At 46.6% G+C, this 27,559-nt stretch overlaps 1 protein-coding gene across 2 annotated transcripts in view; it reads left to right on the top strand.

The window, feature by feature from the left end:
- Nucleotides 1-27,559, top strand: part of acer3 (alkaline ceramidase 3) — a 193,594-nt gene that overhangs the window by 150,220 nt on the left and 15,815 nt on the right. For both annotated transcript variants that reach the window (XM_055664822.1, XM_055664823.1), the window contains exons 7-9: nt 9,877-9,935; nt 14,045-14,146; nt 21,086-21,193. In XM_055664822.1, coding sequence (XP_055520797.1) covers nt 9,877-9,935; nt 14,045-14,146; nt 21,086-21,193 — 269 coding nt within the window. The remainder of the gene's footprint in view (nt 1-9,876; nt 9,936-14,044; nt 14,147-21,085; nt 21,194-27,559) is intronic.

Raw genomic sequence — 27,559 nt, 5'->3', positions numbered from 1 at the left:
CCGTACTCGTCAAGAATCTATCAACCTCCACCTTAAAAGTCCCCCAATGACTTGGTTTCCACAGCCGTCTGTGACAATGAATTTCACCAATTCGCCACCCCCCTGACTAAAGAAATTCCTCCTCATCTCCTTTCTAAAGGTATGTCCTGTTATTCTGAGGCTGTGCCCTCTGGTCCGAGACTAGTGGAAACATCCTCTCCACATCCACTCTAGCCAGGCCTTTCACTATTCGTGGTCTCGCTGAACTAGTTTAGTTTAGAGATTCAGCATGGAAACAGGCCTTTTGGCCCACAGAGTCCATGCCAACCTTAGATCATACATTCACCACAGTTCTTTGTCATTATCCTGAAAATCAGCAATTTGCATTGGCATAATGTGATTTACATAGAACGTGATGTTCGTGGAAGCTTAAATTTAGTTTTATAGTTTTAATTTAATTTGTTGTCACATGTACTGAGGTACAGTGAAAAGCTTTTGTTGCGTGCTATCCAGTCAGCGGAAAGACTATACATGATTACATCAAGCCACACAAGTGTACAGATAGATACATGACAAAGGGAATAATGTTTAGTGTAAGGTCTGAGTAAAGATAGTCCAAGGGTCTCCAATGAGGTAGATGGTAGCTCAGAACTGTTCTCTAGTTGTTGGTAGGATGGTTCAGTTGCCTGATCACAGCTGGGAAGAAACTGTCCCTGAATCCAAGAATGTCATTGTTCTACCAGGGACACATGACAATAAACTCTCTTCAGTCTTGAATCTGAAGGTGTGCGGTTTCACACTTCTCTACCTCTTGCTTGATGGGACAGGGGCGAAGAGAGAGTAGCCGGGGTGAGACTCGTCCTTGATTATGCTGCTAGCCTTGCCGAGGCAGAGTGAAGTCTTGCTGAACTAGTGTAGTTTAGCAATTCATTCGTAAATAGGCCCTTTGGCCCACGGAGTCCATGCCAACCTTAGATCATCCATTCACACTAGTTCTATCCACTTTCTACATACAAGAGGAAATTTACACAGGCCCTTTGACCGCCAGGGTTTTCTTCATGTGCTCCGGGTATCCTCCCACGTTCCAAAGACTTACGTGTTTGTACGTTAATTGGCTTCCGTAAATTGTCCCGAGTGTGTTGGATAGAACGAGCATAGGGTGTGATCACTGGTCGGCACGGACTCCGTGGGCCAAAGGGCCTGTTTTCACCCTGTATCACTAAACCTAAACCTAATCTATCTTAATTTAATTTAAGATTAACTAAATTATCTTCATTTTAAACCAGCATCTGCAGCTCCTTCATAGAAATATAGACAATAGGTGCAGGAGGAGGCCATTCGGCCCTTCGAACCAGCATCGCCATTCATTGTGATCATGGCTGATCATCCACAATCAGTAACCCGTGCCTACCTTCTCGCCATATCCCTTGACTCCACAAGCCCGTAGAGCTCTATCTAACTCAAGGGAGTTTGATAGAGCTCAACGGGCTGGTGGAATCAAGGCATATGGGGAGAAGGCAGGCACGGGTTATTGATCTATCCAGTGATTTGGTCTCCACTACCCTCTGTGGCAGGGAATTCCACAAATTCACAACTCCCTTGGTGAAAAACGTTTTTTCTCACCTCAGTCTTAAATGGCCTCCCCTTTATTCTAAGACTGTGGCCCCTGATTCTGAACTCGCCCAACATTGGGAAAAACATTTCTGCATCTAATATAATTTTATATGATTCTATAAGATAACCCCTCATCCTTCTAAACTCCAGTGAATACGCCTAGTCTTTTCAATCTTTCCTCATATGACAGTCCCGCCATCCCAGGGATCAATCTCGTGAACCTACGCTGCACTGCCTCAATCACAAGGATGTCCTTCCTCAAATTAGGAGACCAAAACTGTACACAATACTCCAGATGTGGTCTTACCAGAGCCCTATACAACTGCAGAAGAAATTCCTACATACTTAATTCAGTTTAGTTTAGACCTACAGTGTGGAAACAGGCCCTTTGGCTCACTGAGTCTGCACCGACCAGCGATCACCCCGTACACTAGCACTATCCTACACGCTATCGACACTTACTGAAGCCAATTAACCGACAAACCTGTGCGTCTTTGGAGTTGGGCAGGAAACTGGAGCACCCTTCTCGATAGCGGAGTCAGGGGATAGAAACATAGAAATTAGGTGCAGTAGTAGGCCATTCGGCCCTTCGAGCCTGCACCGCCATTCAATATGATCATGGCTGATCATCCAACTCAGTATCCCGTACCTGCCCCACGGATATGGGGAGAAGGCAGGAACAGGGTACTGATTGAGGATGATCATCCATGATCACATTGAATGGCGGTGCTGGCTCGAAGGGCCGAATGGCCTACTCCTGCACCTATTGTCTATTGTCACCCGGAGAAAACCCACAGGGTCACGGGGAGAATGTACAAACACCTCAGACAGCATCCGTAGATGGAATCGAACCTGGGTCTCTGGCGCTGTGAGGCAGCAACTTTACTGCAGCGCCACTATTCCGCCCCATTTTGTTCTTTCATTTCTGCTTCCCAAGTACGCACTCCAGACTGAGGCAGTAACTCAAATCCTGTTTTGCCCATAGCTCCGCCGTTAAAGGCTGAAACATGAGCTGCTCCAGGTATGGCAGCTTGCAAGTTGCCCTGCAGTATTCATGTTGGTATTTGCGATCCACAACCCAAATCTGAGAGTGTCTCATTTTATGTATGAATCTCCAGGCATGTTATCATTGCTGTTTCTGAGAATAGCTCAAATCACCTGACAGGACAAACTGTGGGAGAGTTCGACTGTGTTCCCAATTAAATACACTTAGGCACTTCAATAATCTTATTTAATTTGACATCTGCTGGCTTAAGGGGACTCACAATTTAAGCTAGCCAGACACTGCCGGCAGCTGAGGTTATCTGCCGGTCACAGTGTGTAACTAGATATTTAAAGTGGTATTATCTTCATGGGAAAGAAACATTTGGGGCACCAGTTTTGTTTAAAGAACGGCAAGAAGCAGTAATAAAGAATTGTTTTCTTCTTAGGTCCAACTGGGCTCAAATAATGTTTTCATATGCTGACATTATTGCTTTACGAGTTAACCCCTAGATAAGAATCAATCAACTGCTGTTAATAAAGATATCTTTAATCAAGCGTGAATCTTTCAGCTTTCCCTTCCCCCTCAACGCATTTGTTAACTACATTTTATTTTGCTTATTGGCACACTGGCCATAATTTATTTCTTTGCATGTTAATAAATAGACCTTAGTGCCTGAACTTCATTAAGCTGGAAAAGATGCAGGAAAGATTTACACGAATGTTGCTTTGACTCGAGGGCCTGAGCTATAGGGAGAGTCTGGGCAGGCTAGAACTTTATTTGGAGTCATAGAGTTATACAGTGTGGAAAGAGGCCCTTCGGCCCAACTTGCCCACACCGGCCAACAATGTCCCAGCAACAGTAGTCCCACTTGCCTGTGCTTGGTCCATATCTCTCCAAACCTGTCCTATCGTCTGAAGAAGGGTTTCGGCCCGAAACGTTGCCTATTTCCTTCGCTCCATAGATGCTGCTGCACCCGCTGAGTTTCTCCAGCTTTTCTGTGTAACCAACTATCCATGCACCTGTCTAACTGTTTCTTAAACGATAGGATAGTCCCAGCCTCAACTACCTCCTCTGGCAGCTTGTTCCATACACCCACTACCCTTTGTGTGAAAAAGTTACCCCTCAGATTCCTATTAAATCTTTTCCCCTTCATCTTGGAACTGTGTCTTCTGGTCCTCGATTCCCCTACTCTGGGCTAGAGACTCTGTGCATCTACCCGACCTAATCCTCTAATGATTTTGTACACCTCTATAAGATCCTCCTGCGCTCCATGGAATAGAGACCCAGCCTACTCAACCTCTCACTATAGTTCACACCCTCTAGTCCTGGCAACATCCTCATAAATCTTTTCTGAACCCTTTCGAGCTTGACAATATCTTTCTTATAACAAGGTGCCCAGAACTGAACACAATATTCTAAATGCGGTCTCACCAACGTCTTATACAACTGCAACATGACCTCCCTACTTCTATACTCAATACTCTGACTGATGATGGCCAAATGCCAAAAGCCTTTTTGACCACCTTATCTACCTGCGACTCGACCTTCAAGGAACCATGCACCTACACTCCTGGTTCTCTCTGCTCTACAACATTACCTAGAGGCCTCCCATTGACTGTGTTGGTCCTACTGTGGCGGTCCCTGGGGGGTAGGCCACTCCTTGGATCATCCCCCTCGACGATTGAGGGACAGGGGCGTAGGTCTGCCACGGGGATGACCGGGCGACTCCCCAGGGGGAGAGATAAGAGTGTCGGTGTGTGTTCGTGAACTGTGGTAATTAAAAAGCTTCTTTTGAATCCGCCTGGCGTCCGGTCTTTTCCTGACCTTGACCAGGCCACTACACTACCCTTGTTTAATGTCCCAAAATACATTTTGCAGATAGTTCCAATGATTTGGAACTATCTGCAAAACCACTCTCTTTTGTATCAAACTTGCTAATCTTGCCCTGTATGTTCTCATCCCAATTATTGATGTAGATGACAAAACGGTAACGGGCCCAGCACCGAACCTTGAGGCACACCACTAGTCACAGGCATCCAGTCCGATAAGCAACCTTCCACCATCACCCTCTGCTTCCTTCCATGGAGCTAATTTGCTATCCATTCAGCTATCTCTCCATGGATCCTGTGCGATCTAACTTTACACCATGCGATCTAACCTTCCAGAGCAATTTCTTGGAGAGCAGGAAGCTGAGGGATGTTCTTATAAAGGTGCGGGGGGTTAGGTAGGGTGAATGCGCCTTTTTCCCAGTATAAGGGAAATCAATGACTAGAGGGCACAGGTTTAAGGTGAGAGGGAATAAACTGTGAGGGAAACCGGGAGGAGGCAACTTGTTTCCACAGAGGGAGGAATCTGTGGAATTCTGTGGGATTCTCTGCCACAGAAGGTAGTTGAGGCCAGTTCATTGGCTATATTTAAGTTAGATGTGGCCCTTGTGGCTAAAGGGATCAGGGGGTATGGAGAGAAGGCAGGGATGGGATACTGAGTTGGATGATTAGCCATGATCATATTGAATGGCCGTGCAGGCTCGAAGGGCCGAATGGTCTACTCCTGCACCTATTGTCTATGTTTCTATGGGAGATGGTTATATGAAATGAACTGTGTCGTGCAGTTAGTTTAGTAGAGGTATAAGCATGAAACAGACCCTTGGGCCCACTGAGTCCATGTCGACCATCGATCACGCAATCACACTAGTTCTACCCACTTATCAACTCCGGACACAATGGGGGGCAATTTACAGGTGCCAATTATCCTACAAACCTATGTGCTTCTTAAAATTTAGGATTAATTTAGTTTAGTTTAGAGAATAAGCGTAGAAACAGGCCCTTAGGCCACTGAATCCGTGCCGACCAGCGATCCCCGCACACTAACACTATCCTACACACACTAGAGACAATTTTACATTCATACCAAGCCAATTAGCCTACAAACTTTGTACGTCTTTGCAGTGTGGGAGGAAACCGGAGCACCCGGAGAAAACCCACGCGGTCACATGGAGAACCTGCATGCTCCGTACAGACAGCACCCGTAGTCAGGATCGAATCCAGATCTCTGGTGCTGTGCAGCAGCAGCTCTACCCGCTGCACCACCGTGCTGCCACCATGATATCCAATCCTTTATAGTGGATTCCAACTTGTTCACAATTATTAATGTTAAGCTGTCTGGTTGGTGGCTTCTATCCCTCCTTTCTTAAATGGTGGATCGATCATATTTGGTACATTCCAATTTGTGGGAACTATTTCATAGATTTTGGAAACTGGTCGCCATGCCCCAAAACAAACTCTTTTCAAAACTCGGTGAGGTAAAATAATGATAACCGTGGGATTTATTTGTTACTGGATCATTAACTTCTCTGCTAGTTAAGTTCATTATTAGTTTAATTTAATAGCACTTTATTTTACTAATACTACTTTCTTTTATTTAATTAGATTAGTTTAGAGATGCAGCATGGAAACAGGCCCTTTGGCCCACTGAGTCCACACCGACTATCGATCACCCATTCACACTAGTTCTGTGTTATCCCGTCTTTATCATCCACTCCCTCAACACTTGCGGTAATTTGCAGAGGCCATTTAACCTAAACACCCGCATGTCTTCGGGATGTGGGAGGAAATGTAGCACCCGCAGGAAATCAACATGGTCGCAGGGAGAACGTGCAAACTCCACGCAAACAGCATCAGAGTTCAGGATCGAACCTGAGTCTGTGCCGCCCCGCACCTCCAGCATCAATGTATTTTTGTCCAATTCGATGAAGACAGACTTAAAAATATTTGTTCAATTTCTCCCTCCTAACCCCATTCTCCTGCCTTCTCCCTGACACCCGTACTCTCTGCTTAAAAATATCCATTGTCTTGGCCTCTACAGCCTTCTGTGGCAAAGAATTGCACAGATTCACCACCCTGTAGCAACAATCCAATTCTTGGCAATTTGTGTCTATTTGGGCAGTTACTTTATATATAACCATATAACAATTACAGCACGGAAACAGGCCATCTGGGCCCTTCTAGTCCGTGCTGAACACTTATTCTCCCCTAGTCCCATCTATCTGCACTCAGACCATAACCCTCCATTCCTTTCCTGTCCATATAGCTATCCAATTTATTTTTAAATGATAAAATCGAACCTGCCTCCACCACTTTCACTGGAAGCTCATTCCACACAGCTACCACTCTAAAGTAAAGAAGTTCCCCCTCATGTTACCCCTAAACTTCTGTCCCTTAATTCTCAAGTCATGTCCTCTTGTTTGAATCTTCCCTACTCTCAATGGGAAAAGCTTATCCACGTCAACTCTGTCTATCCCTCTCATCATTTTAAAGACCTCTATCAAGTCCCCCCTTAACCTTCTGCGTTCCAAAGAATAAAGACCTAACTTGTTCAACCTTTCTCTGTAACTTAGTTGTTGAAACCCAGGCAACATTCTAGTAAATCTCCTCTGTACTCTCTCTATTTTGTTGACATCCTTCCTATAATTAGGCGACCAAAATTGTACACAATACTCCAGAATTGGTCTCACCAATGCCTTGTACAATTTTAACATTGCATCCCAACTTCTATACCCAATGCTCTGATTTATAAAGGCCAGCACACCAAAAGCTTTCTTTACCACCGTATCTACATGAGATTCCACCTTCAGGGAACTGTGCACAGTTATTCCCAGATCCCTCTGTTCAACTGCATTCCTCAATTCACTACCATTTACCATGTACGTCCTATTTTGATTTGTCCTGCCAAGATGTAGCACCTCACACTTATCAGCATTAAACTTTGTGTGTAATGCAATATAGATTTTGATCTTGTGCTTTTAAATTTGACCATTTAAGATATTTGCATAGAACACAAAGTGCTGGACAGCGGGTCAGACATCGTCTCTGGAGAACATGGATAGGTTCATTTGGATTCATGTTCTCCAGACACGCATCATACTACCTTGGCAAGGCCAGCAGCATAATCAAGGACGAGTCACGCCACGGCCACTCCCTCTTCTCCCCTCTCCCATCGGGAAAAAGGTACACAAGTGTGAAAACCAGATTCAGGGACAGTTTCTTCCCAGCTGTTATCAGGCAACTGAGCATCCTACCAACAACTAGAGAGCTGTCCTCAACGGCTATCTACCTCATTGGAGACCCTTGGACTCTCTTTACTCGGACTTCACTGGCTTTATCTTGAACTAAACGTTATTTACATGATCCCCTTTATAATGTATATGTTCACTGTGGATGGCTTGATTGTAATCATCTTGTCGTTCTATTGACTGGTTAGCACACGACAAAAGCTTTTCACTTGACCTCAATACACATGACAATGAACTAAATTAAACTCAGAGATAGATTCATACAGTGTGGAAACAGGCCCTTCAGCCCAACTTGCCCACACTGGCCTACATATCCCAGCTACACTAGTCCCACCTGCCGCATTTGGTCCATATCTCTCCAAGCTTGTCGTGCCTGTGTACCTGTCAAGTTGGGATAGTCCCTGCCTCACCAACCTCCTCTGGCAGCCTGTTCCATACACTCACCGCCCTTTGTGTGAAAATGTTACCCCTCAGATTCCTATTAAATATTTTTCCACCTTAAACCTATGCCCTCTGGCCCTCTAGATAGATGCTACCTAACTAGCTGCGTTACTCCAGCAATTTGTGTCTGTTTATTCATGGCTTAGTGTTAAAAAAAAAACTAACTTCATCTCTGATGCCCTTCAGAGATCGAGATGCGTCATCCTTATCCAGCCTGGCTTGTACCAGTGTGACCTCACGCCAGCATGCCCAACTTGTAACCATACAAATGACACAGCAAGCTGCCGCGATGGACAACAAATGCTGACCTTGCTAGATAGGCCCTGCGCTCAATAATGAAGTTACAAAATAAACTGCCCATACTTAATCTACATAAACAAAGCTAACCTTCTTCCCTTTGATTGTAAATGAAATTTCATCGCCCATATCTTACAATAATAACAATTATAATGAAGACACGATTTCTCGATGTTTGTTCAGCTTCTGATGTTATATTGACATGAGTCTATGATCCCCTTATTTAGATTCTGTTCAGAATGGTTGTGGAGAGCTGAATGATGTTAAATCTCTGTTGCAGAATGATGACTTTGTGTAGGTGATGGAGGAACTTTGGGAAGGGGCCCATGTTTGCAGCAGTTCCAACAATGAAGGGGATTAAAAATGTCCACACTCTTGTAACGGTTTATTACCCAGAGATTCTATTAGATTCTCTCAATTAGTGCATTGGAATGTAATGAATCTGTATCTTTGTTGGAATTAAATCTTGCCTAGAACACAGTGCTTGAGAACTCAGTAGTTCAGGCAACGTCCCTGGAAGACATGGATCGGTGACTTTTGGGGTGAAACCTTTCTTCAGACTACTTCAGACTGAAAAAAAGTCCCAACCCAAATCATCACCTATCCATGTCCTTCAGAGAAGCTCCCTGACATTCTGTGAGTTACTCCATCACTTTTTGTTCACAAGAGCATGTGATAGGAGCTGAATTTGGCCATTCGGCCCATCAAGTCTACTCATGGCTGATCTATCTCTCCCTCTTAATCCCATTGTCCTGCCTTTTTCCCATAACCTCTGATGCCCGTACTAATCAAATAACCCATTCTGAGAACCCATTTGCAGTATAGATAGATATTAGATGGTCAGCATAGGTGTGGTGGGTTGAAGAGCATGTTTCTGTGCTGTGTACTAGACTCTTGACTATGAGAAGGTTGTAGAGACCAAGTTTAGAAGGAAAAATGATCCCGATGTTGGGGGAGTCCAGAACCAGGGGCACAGTTTAAGAATAAGGGATACGCCATTTAGAACGGAGACGAGGAAACACTTTTTCTCACAGAGAGTGTGAGTCTGTGGAATTCTCTGCCTCAGAGGGCGGTGGAGGCAGGTTCTCTGGATACTTTCAAGAGAGAGCTAGATAGGGCTCTTAAAAATAGCGGAGTCAGGGGATATGGGGAGAAGGCAGGAACGGGGTACTGATAGGGGATGATCAGCCATGATCACATTGAATGGTGGTACTGGCTCAAAGGGCTGAATGGCCTACTAGTGCACCTATATTTAAGATCAAGGCAGATCCACAGGACATCAGGGCTATGTGGGGGATCAGCCATGATGCAGAATGGCTCAATGGGCCTCTCCTAATGTCTATGCTTCCATTGGATTGATTGAATTCTTTAGTTGTTTTAACCAATCGTATCCAACATATATGTGTGGAGATGTGATATTCCGTGTTGTATGTGATATTCTGTGATCTAGTCCATGTGTACTTATACTAACTTTATTTCCCTTTTTCAGGTTATGTATGGTTTTCTAGTTGGCTGTCTAGTACTACGATCAATATATATTGTCACATGGTAAGTCTAACTTGAATTGAATTTCCTTTATTGTCATTCAGACCTTACGGTCTGAACGAAATTTCGTGCCTGCAGTCATACATACAATGATACAATAATAAACAACAATAAACACAAATTAACATCCACCACAGTGAGTCCTCCAAGCACCTCCTCACTGTGGTGGAGGCAAAAATCTTAGGGCTGCAGTCTCTTCCCTCTTCTCCCTCTGCGCTGAAGCGATTCCCCCCCGGGCGATGGTACAAACAGTCCCGCAGCTCACTGAACCCCGTGAACGGGCCGGTTCAAACACTGCGGCCCGGGGTGGTCGAAGCCGCCGCACCTCCAGTCCAGCACACGCACCAAGCCGACCCGCGGCTGAAGCCCAGGACTCTGGACACCGCCGCCAGAACGTCGTCCCAGCCACCGGAGCAGCACCATCCCAGCCCCCCGGACCGGATCGCCCTCACGTGAGTACCGTTCCTCCCTCCTCATATCCGGCTGGGCCAACATCTCCAGCGGGAGTGCCGTTCCTCCCTCGGGCTGGGCCACCTCCAGCGGGAGTGCTGTCCTCCCTCAGGCTGGGCCACTCCAGTGGGAGTGCCGTTCCTCCCTCGGGCTGGGCCACTCCAGCGGGAGTGTCGTTCCTCCCTCGGGCTGGGCCACTCCAGCGGGAGTGCCGTTCCTCCCTTTGTGCTGGGCCACTCCAGTGGGAGTGCCGTTCCTCCCTCGGGCTGGGCCACTCCGACGGGGCAGTGCCGTTGGGCTGGGCCACTCCAGCGGGAGTGCCGATCCTCCCTCGGGCTGGGCCACTCCAGCGGGAGTGCCGTTCCTCCCTCGGGCTGGGCCACTCCAGCGGGAGTGCCGTTCCTCCCTCGTGCTGGGCCACTCCAGCGGGAGCGCTGTCCTCACCGTTCCTGCCCCTCACCATGCCGCTCTCATGGGAGATACACCGTTCCATCCCGGGGCTGGGCCTCCGAGCGAGCCCAGGACGATCCTGTCATATGCCTCCCGAGTCCCGAGGTCGCCGGCTCCGCTAGGCCTCAGCGTAGACGGAGGCAAAGAAGGGGGATACGACAAAAAGGTCGTATTCCCCGGAAGGGAGTGACAGCAGCCCCCGTTTCTCGCCCCCCCCCCCCCCTCCCCCGTGACCACAGCCTAAAAAAATCAGATAAAAACAGAACTACAACAAAACGAAAAAAATAACACAAAAAAGTAAAAGACAAACGGACTGCAGGCGAGCCGCAGCCGTTCCCAGCGCCGCCACTTCCGGATTCTTGAACACAGCATTTAATTATTAGAGTGTTTAAGAAGGAACTGCAGATGCTGGAAAATCGAAGGTACACAAAAAAGCTGGAGAAACTCAGCGGGTGCAGCAGCATCTATGGAGCGAAGGAAATAGGCAACGTTTCGAGCCGAAACCCTTCTTCAGACTGATCGGGGGGGGGGGGGGGGGGGGGGCGGGGACAAGAAAGGAAAAAAAATATAATGAGGAGGAACCCGAAGGCTGGGGGATGGGAGGAGACAGCAGGGGGACTGAGGAAGGGGAGGAGACAGCAAGGACTAACAAGATGTCAGCTGATCTACATCAGTGAGACCAAGCGGAGGTTGGGCGATCGTTTCGCCGAACACCTCCGCTCGGGTCCGCAATAACCAAGCTGACCTCCCGGCGGCTCAGCACTTCAACTCCCCCGGCCACTCCGTCTCCGACCTCTCTGTCCTGGGTCTCCCCATGGCCACAGCGAGCAGCACCGGAAATTGGAGGAAGAGCACCTCATATTCCGCTTGGGGAGTCTGCATCCTGGGAGCATGAACATCGAATTCTCCCAATTTTGTTAGTCCTTGCTGTCTCCTCCCCTTCCTCAGTCACCCTGCTGTCTCCTCCGATCCCCCAGCCTTCGGGCTCCTCCTCCTTTTTCCTTTCTTGTCCCCGCACCCCCCCCACCCCCGATCAGTCTGAAGAAGGGTTTCGGCCCGAAACGTTGCCTATTTCCTTCGCTCCATAGATGCTGCTGCACCCGCTGAGTTTCTCCAGCTTTTTTGTGTACATTTAATTATTAGAGTTGTGTGGTACAGGTCTACTACCAATTTTCTGGCAACTGGTAGTCCGGCACCTCCTTTAATCCAATCAAAATTATAAGAGCGCACTTGAAATCCCCCTCCCGGAACTCCTCCCGAAAATGTGGCGCCTAGGCCGGATGAGGTGGCCGATCTCGACCTCATTGATACTTGTGCGATTCAACCAAACGGCGGGTAGAATTGGTGTTGTCAATAAGACAACAATCTTATAGAGATACAGCGCGGATCTTATAGAGATACAGGGCAGAGCCCGGGGCTCTGGATCTCCGACCCGGCCACAGCCGGCAGATCAGTTGCCATATCCGACTTCCGCAGCCGATTACCGGATCGAGCTTGCCCCCTGCAGCCGGGGCTTTGGAACTCCGACCCAGCTGGAGCGGGCAGATCCGTTCCCATAGCCGGCTTCCAAGGCAGCATTTGCAGCCTGGTATCTCGCCCCCCCTCCCCCCGAGGCCGTGACCTCTGTTGCTCCAGCAAATCAGATGAACCAGCAAGACTCTGGAACCATGGGTGCCGGGCCGGATAATCGGTGGTGAACCTGTACATAAATGAATGCTTTAAGGGTTTCCAAACGATACACAAAGTTTCAACATGCAATCAGGATTTCTGTTAAGTCATTTTGGCTTTGATTATATTATTGGTACAGTGTAGTTTAAGTAATCTTAGACAGGGCAGAAGGTATAATTTAAATCTAATATCACATTCATCAAGGCACTAAAACACAGTGCAGGAAGGTGAAATTAGATTGAGAAAGGCAATGTCCTTGAATTCAGATTCTCGTCGAGGTTAAGAAGACTAATCAAAAGAGCAGATAAATAAGAAAATAAATATAATTGAAGTCACTAAGTATATAAAACTTGATACTGAGCGCAGTTTTCAAAATATTATTCCTCCTAGTGATTGTGTGTGCTTGTTTTCTTCTTCGTTTTCAGCATTAGTTTGGTCAGCTTGACCCTTGGCTGGTCTGTAGAGCTTTTTGTTCCATTTTATAGTCCTTCCGTGAGTGAGTCCATCCGCCTGCTGGGTAATTTCCCTCTGAAGTTTAGTTTTGAGATACAGCGCTGAAACAGATCCTTCGGCACACCGAGTCTGCCCCGACCAGTGATCTAGCGTGTCCAAACCCTTAATAATCTTATATGTTTCAATGAGATTCCCTCTCATCCTTCTAAATTCCAGAGTATATAAAACCGGGTGCTCCGGTTTCCTCCCACACTCCAAAGATGTACAGGTTTGTAGGTTAATTGGCTTGGTATAATTGTAAATTGTCCCCAGTGTGTGTGGTTTTAGAGTTAAAGTGCGGGGATTGCTGCTCAGTGTGGACTCGGTGGGCCGAAGGGCCTGTTTCCGCGCTGTATCTCTATAAGATTGTTATCTTATTGACAACACCAACTACCCCGTGCTAATCTCCACCATGATTCACGAATCCATTGAAGGTTCAGTGGCAACTTTGTAAAATTTTGCTTCAGATGAAAGCAATGTAGCATTAGGAAGCATCAACACCAACATTATCTATCCGGTCATTTACCTTTCCGGCATTTGTAGGGCCGTACTTCATATAAATTGATTTCCGTACTTGATTCCATCAGAAATATCTTGGAGTGTAAGCACCCTCTAGGATCAGGATATGCCAGAGCACTCGCTTTCATAGAAACATAGAAAATAGGTTCAGGAGTAGGCCATTCGGCCCTGCGAGCCTGCACCGCCATTCAATACGATCATGGCTGATTATCCAGAATCAGTGCCCCGTTCCTGCTTCTTCGCCATATCCCTTGATTCCGTAAGCCAGAAGAGCTAAAGCCAGAAGAGAGAACTCTCTCTTGAAAAAAAATCCAGTGAACTGGCCTCCACTGCCTTCTGTGGCAGAGAATCCCACAGATTCACAACTCTCTGTTTGAAAAGGTTTTGTCCTCATTTCAGTCCTAAATGGCCTACCCCTTATTCTTAAACCGTGACCCTGGTTCTGGACTCCCCCAACTAGCTAGCCTGTCCAATTCCTTAGGAATGTTATGTTTCTACAAGATCCAAGATTATGACTTTTCTTTTTCTTTCAGGGTGTACCCGTGGCTGAGGCCTCTTGCCTACACATCTCTAGGTGTATTCCTGATGGGCTTTATTCTCTGGAATGTGGACAACATCTTATGTGATAATTTAAGGTATATTTTTATTATACTTTGGGGCAGGCAGATCTAATGTGGTATTATTATTCCAATATCCACCAAGTAGGTCAATTACAGTGGATAGCTAACAGATTTCTCCTGAGATATGTATGATGCCTGGCATTGGCACAGGGTGAAATTGCTTCCAGCAGAAATGTGGAACTAAACTTCAAACTGAATTTCAATTCACTTTTCATAAACCTCAGCTAGAAGGGAAAAGGAGAAAGGATTTGGATAATTGTTTAAAAATGGTACCCGGACATCGCAGTTCAGCGAGTGACGCAGTGACGCATCTGGTAAAGCTGCCGCCTCACAGCGCCCGAGACATTGGTTCGATTCTGACCTTGGGTGCTGTCTGTGTGGAGTTTGCACGTTCTCCCTTTGACCACCTGGCTTTCCTCCAGGTGCTCCGGTTTCCTCCCACATCTCAAAAACGTGGGTGTTTGTCGATTAATTGGCTCTCTTGTAAATTGGCACATTTATATTATAGGTGACCATTCAAGTTAATCTGACAATTTTTTTAACAATCACATGGAAACATAGACAATAGGTGCAGGAGGAGGCCTATCAGCCCTTCGAGCCTGCACCGCCATTCAATATGATCATGTGAGGAAATTCAGAGTGTCTCCGAGGATCCTACAGTGCTTCTACGCAGCGGCGGTGGAAAGCATCTTGTCCGGGAACATTACCATCTGGTTCGGGAATTGCTCTGCCAAGGACAAGAAGGCTCTGCAGAGAGTAGTGCGTTCAGCCGAACGCACTATGGGAACTTCACTCACCCCCCTGCAGGAACTATACAACCAAACTCCAGAGCAAACAGAAATCATGAGAGACCCTCTTCCACCCCTGCAACGGACTGTTCCAGCCGCTACGGTAGGTGACCGTTGCCATGCAGTGAGAACGGAGAGGTTGACAAGGAGTTTCTTCCCAAGGCAATTCGGACTCACATCAGGGACTAACTCTACTGAACGTTTTTCCTTCTATTATTTATTATGTAAAAGAATATGTGTGTTATGATTGTGTTTATAAATTGTTTGGTTGTTTTGTTGTTTGTCTTTTGCACAAAAGTCCACGAGCATTGCCACTTTCATTTCACTGCACATCTCGTATGTGTATGTGACAAATAAACTTGACTTGACTTGACTTGACTCATGGCTGATTATCCAAAATCACTACCCCGTTACAACTTTTTCCCCATATCCTTTGATTCCCTTAGCCCACAGAGCTAAATCTAACTCTCTTGAAAACAAGACAATAGACAACAGGTGCAGGAGTAGGCCATTCGGCCCTTCAAGCCAGCACCGTCATTCAATGTGATCCTGGCTGATCATCCACAATCAGTACCCCGTTCCTGCCTTCTCCCCATATCATATAACCATATAGCAATTACAGCAAGGAAACAGGCCATCTCGACCCTTCTAGTCCGTGCCGAACTAACATCCCAGACTCCGCTATCTTTAAGAGCCCTATCTAGCTCTCTCTTGAAAGTATGCAGAGAACCTTCCTCCACCGCCCTCTGAGGCAAAGATGAAATCCTTGGCTTTGCAAAGAGAGGCACGAACTACAAACGCAAAGAAGTTGTAGTAATCTTCCAAAAATCATTGGGTAGACTTCAGATGGAGTCATGTAATAGATGTTTCCACAGGCAGGAGGGTGGGTAATTGGCAAAAATGATCAGAGAGGATAGGGGGAAAACTTATCTTGTTACACAGTAAATGACAGTGATCTGAATTGCATCCCTAAACTCTGGTGGAACCTGATTCAGTGATGACTTTTGGAAGGCAGAAATGATTAGATGCTTAAATAAAAAGCTGTGTAGCAGTTCAGTTTAGTTTATTGTCATGTGTACCGTGTTACAGTGAAAAGCTCTTTGTTGCGTTCTATCCAGTCAGCGGAAAGACAATACGTGATGACAATCGAGCCATTTACAGTGTATGGATACATGATAAGGGAATAATGTTTAGTGCAAGGTAAAGCCAGCAAAGTCCAATCAAAGATAGTCTGAGGGTCACCAATGAGGTAGATAGTAGTTCAGCATTGCTCTCTGGTTGTGGTAGGATGATTCAGTTACCTGATAACAGCTGAGAAGAAACTGTCCCTGGATCTGGAGGTGTGCGTTTTCACACTCCCATACCTTTTGCCCGATGGGAGAGGGGAGAAGAGGGAGTGGCCGGGGTGCGACTCATCTTTGATTATGCTGCTGGCCTTGCCGAGGCAGCGTGAGGTCTAAATGGAGTCAATGGAAGGGCGGTTGGTTTGTGTGATGGTGAAGAAGAAAGATCACAAGAATGGGACTAAACGGGTCCCTCTTTGAAAGACCTGAATAAACATGATTGAGTTGAATGGGTGTTTCCCGCACTCTAGGATTATACACTTCTCACAATGCCACATAACTTAGAACCATTGAGGCTACAGACTTTTGAATAACTAAAAAAAGTCTGTAGCCTCATTTTGCTCTGGTATTTTATTTCATTCACGTTTAAACTGTAATGTTTTATTATTAATGTTTTATGTGTCATTCTTAATTGTTACTGTATGTTGTGTATAGGCCAGTTCATTGGCTATATTTAAGAGGGAGTTAGATGTGGCCCTTGTGGCTAAAGGGATCAGGGGGTATGGAGAGAAGGCAGGTACGGGATACTGAGTTGGATGATCAGCCATGATCATATTGAATGGCGGTGCAGGCTCGAAGGGCCGAATGGCCTACTCCTGCACCTAACTTCTATGTTTCTATGTTTCTATGTGTTGTTACTTGCGGGCGGAGCACCGTGGCAAATTTCTTGTATGTGTACATACTTGGCCAATAAACTTATTCATTCATTCATGAAGCAGCCAGAAACGGGACCTTCAGCCTACTATATCTGTGCCCACCATCAAGGAACCGGTTATATAAATCCAAATCCCATTTAGCAGCATGGTTCATCCACCGCCCCCCCCCCCCCCCCCCCCCCCCCCGTTTTTCCTGACTTTTATGGGGTTTTTTCCATTTTTGACAATTTACTTCTCTTGACATCTATAAGGTGCTAATTCTGACATAGATCAACTCCATTGATATTGCCACTCAATCCAGACACATCATCCAAGCAATCATTGTTCATGTCACTAGACTGAGAAATCAGAGAATGGTCATCCATAAATGGATGTTTCCCAAGTCACAGAGTCGTACAGCACAGAAGCAGGCCCTTCAGCCCAACCCGTCAATGCCAACCAAGATGCCCCATCCAAGCTAGTCCCATGTACCTGTGTTTGCCCCTCATCCCTCTAAACATTTCATAGTGATACAGTGTGGAAACAGGCCCTTCAGCCCATTTTGCCCACACCGGCCAACATGTCCCAGCTACACTGACGGCCAAAGTGGGACAGGCCCAAGACCCTGGCGCGATGCAACGTCTCACATGCAACAGCAGCAGGAGCAGGCAAACGATCGCCGAGCTCGGCCTGGGGATCCGCTCCCACTCCTACTCCCAGAGCGGGGCCAAGAAGATCGAAGATAGACACAAAATGCAGGAGTAACTCAGCGGGACCGGCAGCATCTCTGGAGAGAAGCAATGGGTGACGTTTCCGGTCAAGACCCTTCTTTCAGACAGAAGAAGGTTATCGACCCGAAACATCATCCATTCCTTCTCTCCAGAGATGCTGCCGGTGCCGCTGAGTTACTCCTGCATTTTGTGTCCATCTTCAAATGACGTCACACGCTCCAGACATCTGTGCGGGCGCATGATGATGCGCGCATCACTCGCGGGACCGTCGCACGACCGTCACTACCAGCCTGTTGCATAAGTGATGGCCCAAATGGGACAGGCCCTTAAACCCATGACCTCTAGTTCTTGATTCCCCTACTAAGGTCATAAGAATTTGACCATTCGGCCCATTGACTACTCCGCCAATCAATCATCACTGATCTGTCTCTCCCTCCTAACCCCATTCTCCTGCCTTCTCCCCATAACATGACACCTGTACTAATCAATAATCTATCTATCACTGCCTTAAAATTAACCACAGCCTACTGTGGCAAAGAAATCCACAGATTCACCACCCTCTGACTAAAGAAAATTCACCTCATCTATTTCCTAAAAGAACGTCCTTTAATTCTGAGGCTGTGACCTCTAGTCCTAGACTCTCCCACTAGTGGAAACATCCTCTCCACATCCACTCTATCCAAGCCTTTCACTATTCGATAAGTTTCAATGAGGTCGCCCCTCATCCTTCTAAACTCCACGAGTACAGGTCCAGTGCTGTCAAACGCTCATGGGGAGAAAGATTGCATTCACCCTACCTATTTGTCTCAAGATTTTGTACACCTTCAATCACCCTTTAGTCTTCTGTGCTCCAAACTTGTGTTGGGCATAATGGGATTCAGAATATAGCTGATGTATTTACTGCTCAAAATAGGAGGATAAAATATTAATGATCTGGATGAGGGAATTGAAGGCAATATCTCCAAGTTTGCGGATGACACTAAGCTGTGGGGCAGTGTTAGCTGTGAGGAGGATGCTAGGAGACTGCAGGGTGACTTGGATAGGCTGGGTGAGTGGGCAAATGTTTGGCAGATGCAGTATAATGTGGATAAATGTGAGGTTATCCATTTTGGTGGCAAAAACAGGAAAGCAGACTAGTATCTAAATGGTGGCCGATTGGGAAAGGGGGAGATGCAGCGAGACCTGGGTGTCATGGTACACCAGTCATTGAAGGTAGGCATGCAGGTGCAGCAGGCAGTAAAGAAAGCGAATGGTATGTTAGCTTTCATTGCAAAAGGATTTGAGTATAGGAGCAGAGAGGTTCTACTGCAGTTGTACAGGGTCTTGGTGAGACCACACCTGGAGTATTGCGTACAGTTTTGGTCTCCAAATCTGAGGAAGGACATTATTGCCATAGAGGGAGTGCAGAGACGGTTCACCAGACTGATTCCTGGGATGTCAGGACTGTCTTATGAAGAAAGACTGGATAGACTTGGTTTATACTCTCTAGAATTTAGAAGATTGAGAGGGGATCTTATTTACAAAATTCTTAAGGGGTTGGACAGGCTAGATGCAGGAAGATTGTTCCCGATGTTGGGGAAGTCCAGGACAAGGGGTCACAGCTTAAGGATAAAGGGGAAATCCTTTAAAACCGAGATGAGAAGAACTTTTTTTCACGCAGAGAGTGGTGAATCTCTGGAACTCTCTCTGCCACAGAGGGTAGTTGAGGCCAGTTGGCATTGGCTATATTTAAGAGGGAGTTAGATGTGGCCCTTGTGGCTAAGGGGATCAGGGGGTATGGAGAGAAGGCAGGTACGGGATACTGAGTTGGATGATCAGCCATGATCATATTGAATGGCGGTGCAGGCTCGAAGGGCCGAATGGCCTACTCCTGCACCTAATTTCTATGTTTCTATGTTTCTAAAATGTGATTTTTTTGTTCTATTTCCAAGCTTTCTTTAAATCTTTGCGTAGACTTTTGCTGCGATATGTCAAACTTAATAAAAATCCGTGCTGATATGTTTGCGTTATAACCATATAACCATATAACCATATAACAATTACAGCACGGAAACAGGCCATCTCGGCCCTACACGTCCATGCCGAACAACTTTCTTTCCCTTAGACCCACCAGCCTGCACTCATACCATAACCCTCCATTCCCTTCTCATCCATATGCCTATCCAATTTATTTTTAAATGATACCAATGAACCTGCCTCCTACACTTCCACTGGAAGCTCATTCCACACCGCTACCACTCTCTGAGTAAAGAAGTTCCCCCTCATATTACCTCTAAACTTCTGTCCCTTAATTCTGAAGTCATGTCCTCTTGTTTGAATCTTCCCTATTCTCAAAGGGAAAAGCTTGTCCACATCAACTCTGTCTATCCCTCTCATCATTTTAAAGACCTCTATCAGGTCCCCCCTTAACCTTCTGCGCTCCAGAGAATAAAGACCTAACTTATTCAACCTATCTCTGTAACTTAGTTGTTGAAACCCAGGCAACATTCTAGTAAATCTCCTCTGTACTCTCTCTATTTTGTTGACATCCTTCCTATAATTGGGCGACCAAAATTGTACACCATACTCCAGATTTGGTCTAACCAATGCCTTGTACAATTTTAACATTACATCCCAGCTTCTATACTCAATGCTCTGATTTATAAAGGCTAGCATACCAAAAGCTTTCTTTACCACCCTATCTATATGAGATTCTACCTTCAAGGAACTATGCACGGTTATACCCAGATCCCTCTGTTCAACTGTATTCTTCAATTCCCTACCATTTACCATGTACGTCCTATTTTGATTTGTCCTGCTAAGGTGTAGTACCTCACATTTATCAGCATTAAACTCCATCTGCCGTCTTTCAGCCCATTTTTCCAAATGGCCTAAATCACTCTGTAGACTTTGGAAATCCTCTTCATTATCCACAACACCCCCTATCTTGGTATCATCTGCATGCTTACTAATCCAATTTACCACACCTTCATCCAGATCATTGATGTACATGACAAACAACAAAGGACCCAACACAGATCCCTGAGGCACCCCACTAGTCACCTGCCTCCGACCCGATAAACTTTCCATTTGCAATTGGTTGCCAGTGTTCACGGGAGACCAACTGTTCTTTGTTGACGGTCTCATTGACATCGGTGGACTACACTTCTGTACAAATCGGCTCCTGTGAGATGTGTATATAGATGGTGTAGATCCTGGTTTAAACCAAAGATAGACACAAAATGCTGGAGTAACTCAGCGGCTGGAGAGAAGAAATGGGTGACGTTTTGAGTCGAGACTGAAGTCATAAGAAGGGTCTCGACCCAAAACGCCACCCATTCCTTCTCTCCAGAGATGCTGGCTGTCCCGCTGAGTTACTCCAGCATTTTGTGTCTATCTTTGGCTCCTGTAAGATAAATGGTTAAAATGCAGTATAAGACTTGAAACGTAATCAAAGTTTTTTTTTCCCTTTCCTCAGGACCATCAGGCAAAAGTTACCATTACATCTCCTTGGTGCCATGACACAGTTTCATGCGTGGTGGCACATTCTAACAGGCCTAGGCTCTTACCTGCACATTCTCTTCAGGTAGGTTTGATGGCAGCGATATCGCCCTTTATTGCTGGTGTATAACTATCCTAATGGGCCTGTCCCACTTAGGCGATTTTTTTAGGCAACTACAGGCGACTAGTTTGTTGCCGCATGTTCGCTGGGAGTCGTCTCCTCAGTTGCGTAAAATGTCGTAGCGTCTTCCTGGTCGCTGCCGACAGTGGGTTTGACGCCAATGAGCGAAGCTTGACTCCTCCTGATGTAGGTGCTGCTGTAGGTTGTCGCCGGGATGACGTAAGTTGTCGCCGGTATTTCGGCAACCTGCTACGACTACGACAGTTGCCGACAGTTGCCTAAAATATCACCAAGTGGGACAGGCCCGTATAGCTATGTGTTTAAGCTCCTTTCTCCCATGACGTGTCTTTGGCTTGTTCATTTATTTCAAACAAAGCCAGGGTTCAGACATTCAACCGATTCCACTAATATCCTCAAGAATACAGACTTTTAAAATGAAACGCATTTGCACTGTCTGTTTGCATAGTTCCTGTCTTTCAATGAATGTACCTCTACCCTTCCAGGCACATGGTGGGTTGCTTCATGTTTCAGTTCGTATCTGTACATGATCACATTGACTGGCGGTGCTGGCTACTCCTGCACCTATTGTCTATTGTACCCCGGGATGTAGTGGTAAATTTACGGGGAAAGATTGGATGGGCTGGACCCAAAGTGCTGGGGTAACTAGGCGGGTCAGGCAGCATCTCGGGAGAACGAGTAGAAGCGACGTTTGGGTTGGCACCCTTCTTCAGACCCAAAACATCACCTACCCATGTTTTCCAGAGATGCTGCCTGACCTACTGAGTTACTCCCAACTCACCAGCATCTGCAGTTCATTGTTTCTTCTGGATGGGCTGGGTTTGTTTTCCTTGAAGCAGAGAGGACTGAGTCAGGATATCTTGATAGAGATGCACAATATAATGAGTGGCATAGGCAGGCCAAAGAGGAGGAAACGTCTGCAAAACAAAAGATATGACATTGGTTAAGAGTGAAAGAGAAGATATTTGGAGTGGATCTGAGGAAGAATGGTCTTCATTTTTTCACCTTGGGTGGCACAGCGGTAGAGCTGCAGGCTTGCAGCGAAGATAGACACAATATGCTGGAGTAACTCAGCGGGACAGGCAGCATCTGTGGAGAGAGGGAATGGGTGACGTTCCGGGTTGAGACCCTTCTTCAGACTGACAGTCAGGGGAGAGGGAGTCTAGAGATATGGGAGGGTAAGGGATGCAGCGCCGGAGGCCAGGACACGCTCCTGATTCCATAACAGTAGCAATAAAGGAGACCTTTGTACATGTGAAGAGAACAAGTTGCCTTTACAACTGTGCTGTGTGCCATCATATTTAATCAACTGAATGACGTTATACAATGTGAAAGCAAGAATCCAGATAACATGTAAGGGTTAACTACTCAGGTACAATTTGGCTGGTTGCTTTACAGCCACTTTGTGCAGCTGGGAAACATTGCTCCATCCAGCTCCCATTAAACTAGCTGTCTCGGGCCTACAGGTAGCTCCTCAATATTCCACTCTGCACCACTCCCTCAGCACTGTACACTGTGTTAGTTTTGATACTGCCGACAACTTGCTGGAGAAGATCTTTAATTTACGGCACATTTCGTTAAGTCAGGGGTGGGCAACCTTGTTCTGCATAGGGGCCAGGACGCATGTGTGTGAGCGGATGGCGGGTCACATCTATCACGTGTACACATGGATCCCGCCCCGGATGGCAGGCATCCTTCGAGGACGCCACCAGGAGCACTGGCCCCTAGTTACGGTCGCTCACCAACATGGCGTCCCTAGTTACGGTCGCTCACCAACATGGCGTCCCTAGTTACGGTCACTCACCAACATGGCGTCCCTAGTTACGGTCGCTCACCAACATGGCGTCCCTAGTTACGGTCGCTCACCAACATGGCGCCCCTAGTTACGGTCGCTCACCAACATGGCGCCCCTAGTTACGGTCGCTCACCAACATGGCGCCCCTAGTTACGGTCGCTCACCAACATGGCGTCCCTAGTTACGGTCACTCACCAACATGGCGCCCCTAGTTACGGTCGCTCACCAACATGGCGCCCCTAGTTACGGTCACTCACCAACATGGCGCCCCTAGTTACGGTCGCTCACCAACATGGCGCCCCTAGTTACGGTCGCTCACCAACATGGCGCCCCTAGTTACGGTCGCTCACCAACATGGCGCCCCTAGTTACGGTCGCTCACCAACATGGCGCCCCTAGTTACGGGCGCTCACCAACATGGCGTCCCTAGTTACGGTCGCTCACCAACATGGCGTCCCTAGTTACGGTCGCTCACCAACATGGCGCCCCTAGTTACGGTCGCTCACCAACATGGCGTCCCTAGTTACGGCCGCTCACCAACATGGCGCCCCTAGTTACGGTCGCTCACCAACATGGCGTCCCTAGTTACGGTCACTCACCAACATGGCCCCCCTAGTTACGGGCGCTCACCAACATGGCGCCCCTAGTTACGGTCGCTCACCAACATGGCGCCCCTAGTTACGGTCGCTCACCAACATGGCGCCCCTAGTTACGGGCGCTCACCAACATGGCGTACCTACGGACCATTGCCTTGGCTCTGCCCTGAAGGCGGTGGCTCAAATACTCACACTCACTCGTCCCCAGCCCATTGACAACCCCCATCCCGACAGTGAAGCCCAGACACAGAAGGTGCGTGCGCGGCCGTGCCAGTGGCTTTACGCAGGATGCGGTACAGACAGCGCATGCGTCCTTGCATCGCCGCGACCTCGGGAGGTACCGGAGATGATAGAAGGTTGCGGGCCGGATGATTACGGGGTACGGGCCACATTCGGTCAAGGGCCGTAGGTTGCTGACCCCTGCTCTTAGGCGAGAATACCACTACTGAGTCAAAACTGATACTTGTATTCACAAATTTAATAATACCAGTTACTCTAGTAATCCATACCTCTCTTCAACAACGGCCTAATTAATTTTGACGGTATCAATTAATCCAAAATTAACTGGTATGGTAATGTAGAACACAAAGTGCTGGAGTAACTTAGCAGGTCAGGCAGCATCTCTGGAGGACATGGATAGGTTCTGAAGATGGGGACAGCACAGTTGTGCCTTACAATGTTGTTTCCTTACAATGCCCGAGACCAGGATTCACAAGGTCGTAAGTGATAGGAGACAGGTTTGTAGGTTAATTGGCTTGGTATAAGTGTAAATTGTCCCTTGTGTGTGTGGGATCATGTTAATGTGCGCATCTAGCCTGTCCAAACCCTTAAGAGCTTTATATGTTTCTATAAGATCCCCTCTCATCCTTCTAAATTCCAGTGTTTACAAGCCCAGTCGATCCATTCTTTCATCATATGTCAGTCCCGACATCCCGGGAATTAACCTGGTGAACCTACGCTGCACTCCCTCAATAGCAAGAAAGTCCTTCCTCAAATTAGGAGATCAAAACTGCACACATGTGTGGTCTTACCAGGGCCCTTTCAAACTGCTGTAGGACCTCCTTGCTCCTAAACTGAAATCCTCTTGCGATTAAGGCCGACATGCCATGAGCTTTCTTCACTGCCTACTCTACCTGCATGTTTACTTTCAGTGACTGATATACAAGGACGCCCAGGTCTCGTTGCATCTCTCCTTTTCCTAATCTGACAACATTCAGATAATAATCTAATTCTCCTCCTATAATTTATGAACAATCCCTGCTTAACAAATACCCATTGACTTGGCATCCGCATCCATCTATGGCAATGCATTCCTCAGATTCACCACCCTCTGACTAAAAAATTCCTCCTCATCTCCATTCTAAAGGTACGTCCTTTTACTCTGAGGCTGTGCCCTCTGGTCCTAGACTCTCCCACTGTCTTTCCAATAAGATATTTTAACTGGGACCAACCCAGCCCCTCAAATGAACAAACAAGGTCCCAATGAAGAGAAGGAGAGAATCTACCCCCAGGCAATACTTAATCCTCACTGAAAATGCAAATTATCTGGTCAAGTGATATTCGTGCTGGAGAGAAATTGTGTGAACTTGACTGCCAAGGTAAGATCTTTAAATCAACCTTCTGATCTTTCCTCCAATTTGGGTTAAAACCCACCATTATACAATTTTGATTACATTGAACTCCACATTGCACTAAACCAAGCTCACAATGGTTCAATGTTCAGGTAAAGAACAGTGTCCTTTTATACACCTGTGATGCCATTTAAAATGATGAGTTACACCTTTAAAAAATAAACCTATTTTTGCTGCTAACATTTTATTGCCTGATAAGCAGTAGTCACGCACAGTAATTTGACTGGATAGCACGCAAGCTTTTTCACTGTATCTTGGTAAACATAACAATAATCAAGGATCATGTGATAGGAGCAGAATTAGGCCATTCGGCCCATCAAGTCTACTACACCATTCAATCATGGCTGATCTATCTCTCCCTCCTAACCACATTCTCCTGCCTTCTCCCCATAACCCCTGACACCCGCACTAATCAAGAATCTATATCTATCTCTGACTTAAAAATATCCATTGACTAGGCCTCCACAGCCATCTGTGGCAAAGAATTCCACAGATTCACCGCCCTGACTATGAATGCTGTGTGTATGGAGTTTATACGTTCCCCCTGTGACCACGTGGGTTTTCTCCAGGTGCTCCGGTTTCCTCCCACATTCCAAAGATGTGCAAGTTTGTAGGTTAATTGCTTTCTGTAAAATTGTCCCGATGCGAGTAAGATGGAACAAATGTACAGGGGATCGCTGGTCAGCACAGACTTGGAGGGCCGAAGGGCCTGTTTCCATGCTGTAACTCTAAATTAGAATAAACTAATGGGGCCTGACCCGAAACGTCGCCTATCCATGTCCTCCAGTGATGCAGCCTGATTCGCTGAGTTACTGTTTTTTGCTTTGATGGTGCGCTGGTTATGTCACTGTGCTAATAATTCATTGGTCAGATGAATGCTTAGGAATTGCAGGTTCCTGCCACAGCAAATGGAGAATTTAAATTCAGATGATTCAAACGAAACAAAATAAAAAGCTAGCATACGCAATAGTGACCATGATGTTGTTTCAAACTGTTATTCGAAACATTTGATTCAGCACCGTCCTTCAGGGAAAGACAACTATCGTCCCACATGATTAAATTCTGACCTACAGTAATGTGGTCGACTTTGAGTAACTTAGCAAGATATTCTGTTCAAGGAAGGACAGTTTGAGGAAGGACATTCTTGCTATTGAGGGAGTGCAGCGTAGGTTTACAAGGTTCATTCCCGGGATAGCGGGACTGTCATATGCTGAGAGAATTGGGCAGCTGGGCTTGTACACTCTGGAGTTTAGAAGGATGAGAGGAGATCTCATTGAAACATATAAGATTGTTAAGGATTTGGACACGCTAGAGGCAGGAAACATGTTCCCGATGTTGGGGGTGTCCAGAAGCAGGGGCCACAGTTTAAGAGCAAGCTATTTAGTGGTGAGTCTGTGGAATTCTCTGCCTCATGTGGAGGCAGGTTCTCTGGATGCTTTCAAGAGAGAGCTAGAAAGGGCTCTTAAAAATAGTGGAGTCAGGGGATATGGGGAGGGCAGGAACGGGCTACTGATTGGGGATGATCAGCCATGAATGGCGGTGCTGGCTCGAAGGGCCGAATGGCCTACTACCGCACCTATTGTCTATTGTCTAAGGGCAATTGGGGAGGGTATTAAATGGTAGTGCCCTGGGATGTCCATATCGTTCGGTAAACAAACAATACGAAAACAAAGGGAAAAAACTGTATGTCTTTTATTGTAAACCAACATCAGCATTTCCTCGACTTCCTTAGAAGGTTTAGGAAGCTTGGCATGTCCCCAACAACTCTCACCAACGTCTACACATGCACCATAGAAAGCATTTTATCAGGATGCATCACAGCTCGGTTTGGGGAACAGCTCCATCTAAGGCCACAAGAAATTGCATAGAATTACGGACGCAGCCCAGACTATCACACAAACCATCCTCCCTTCCATTGACTCCATCTACACCTCACGCTGCTTCGGCAAGGCCAGCAGCATCATCATCAAGGACCAGTTTCTCCCCGGCCTCTCCCTCTTCTCCCCTCTCCCATCAGGCAAGAGGTATAGAAGTGTGAAAACACACACCTCCAGATTCAAGGACAGTTTCTTCCCAGCTGTTATCAGGCAACTGAACCATCCTACCACAACCAGAGAGCAGTGCTGAACTACTATCTACCTCTTTGATGACCCTCAGACTATCCATGATCGGACTTTGCTGGCTTTACCTTGCACTGAACGTTATTGCCTTATCACGTATCTTTACATTGTAAATGGATCGATTGTAATCATGTATTGTCTTTCTTCTGACTGGTTAGAAACATAGAAAAT

The sequence above is a fragment of the Leucoraja erinacea genome, chromosome 45 (genome assembly GCF_028641065.1).
Source record: "Leucoraja erinacea ecotype New England chromosome 45, Leri_hhj_1, whole genome shotgun sequence".
Taxonomy (NCBI): domain Eukaryota; kingdom Metazoa; phylum Chordata; class Chondrichthyes; order Rajiformes; family Rajidae; genus Leucoraja; species Leucoraja erinaceus.
The sequence above is the reverse complement of the archived record's forward strand: the minus strand, read 5'-3'. Positions and strand labels throughout refer to the sequence as shown.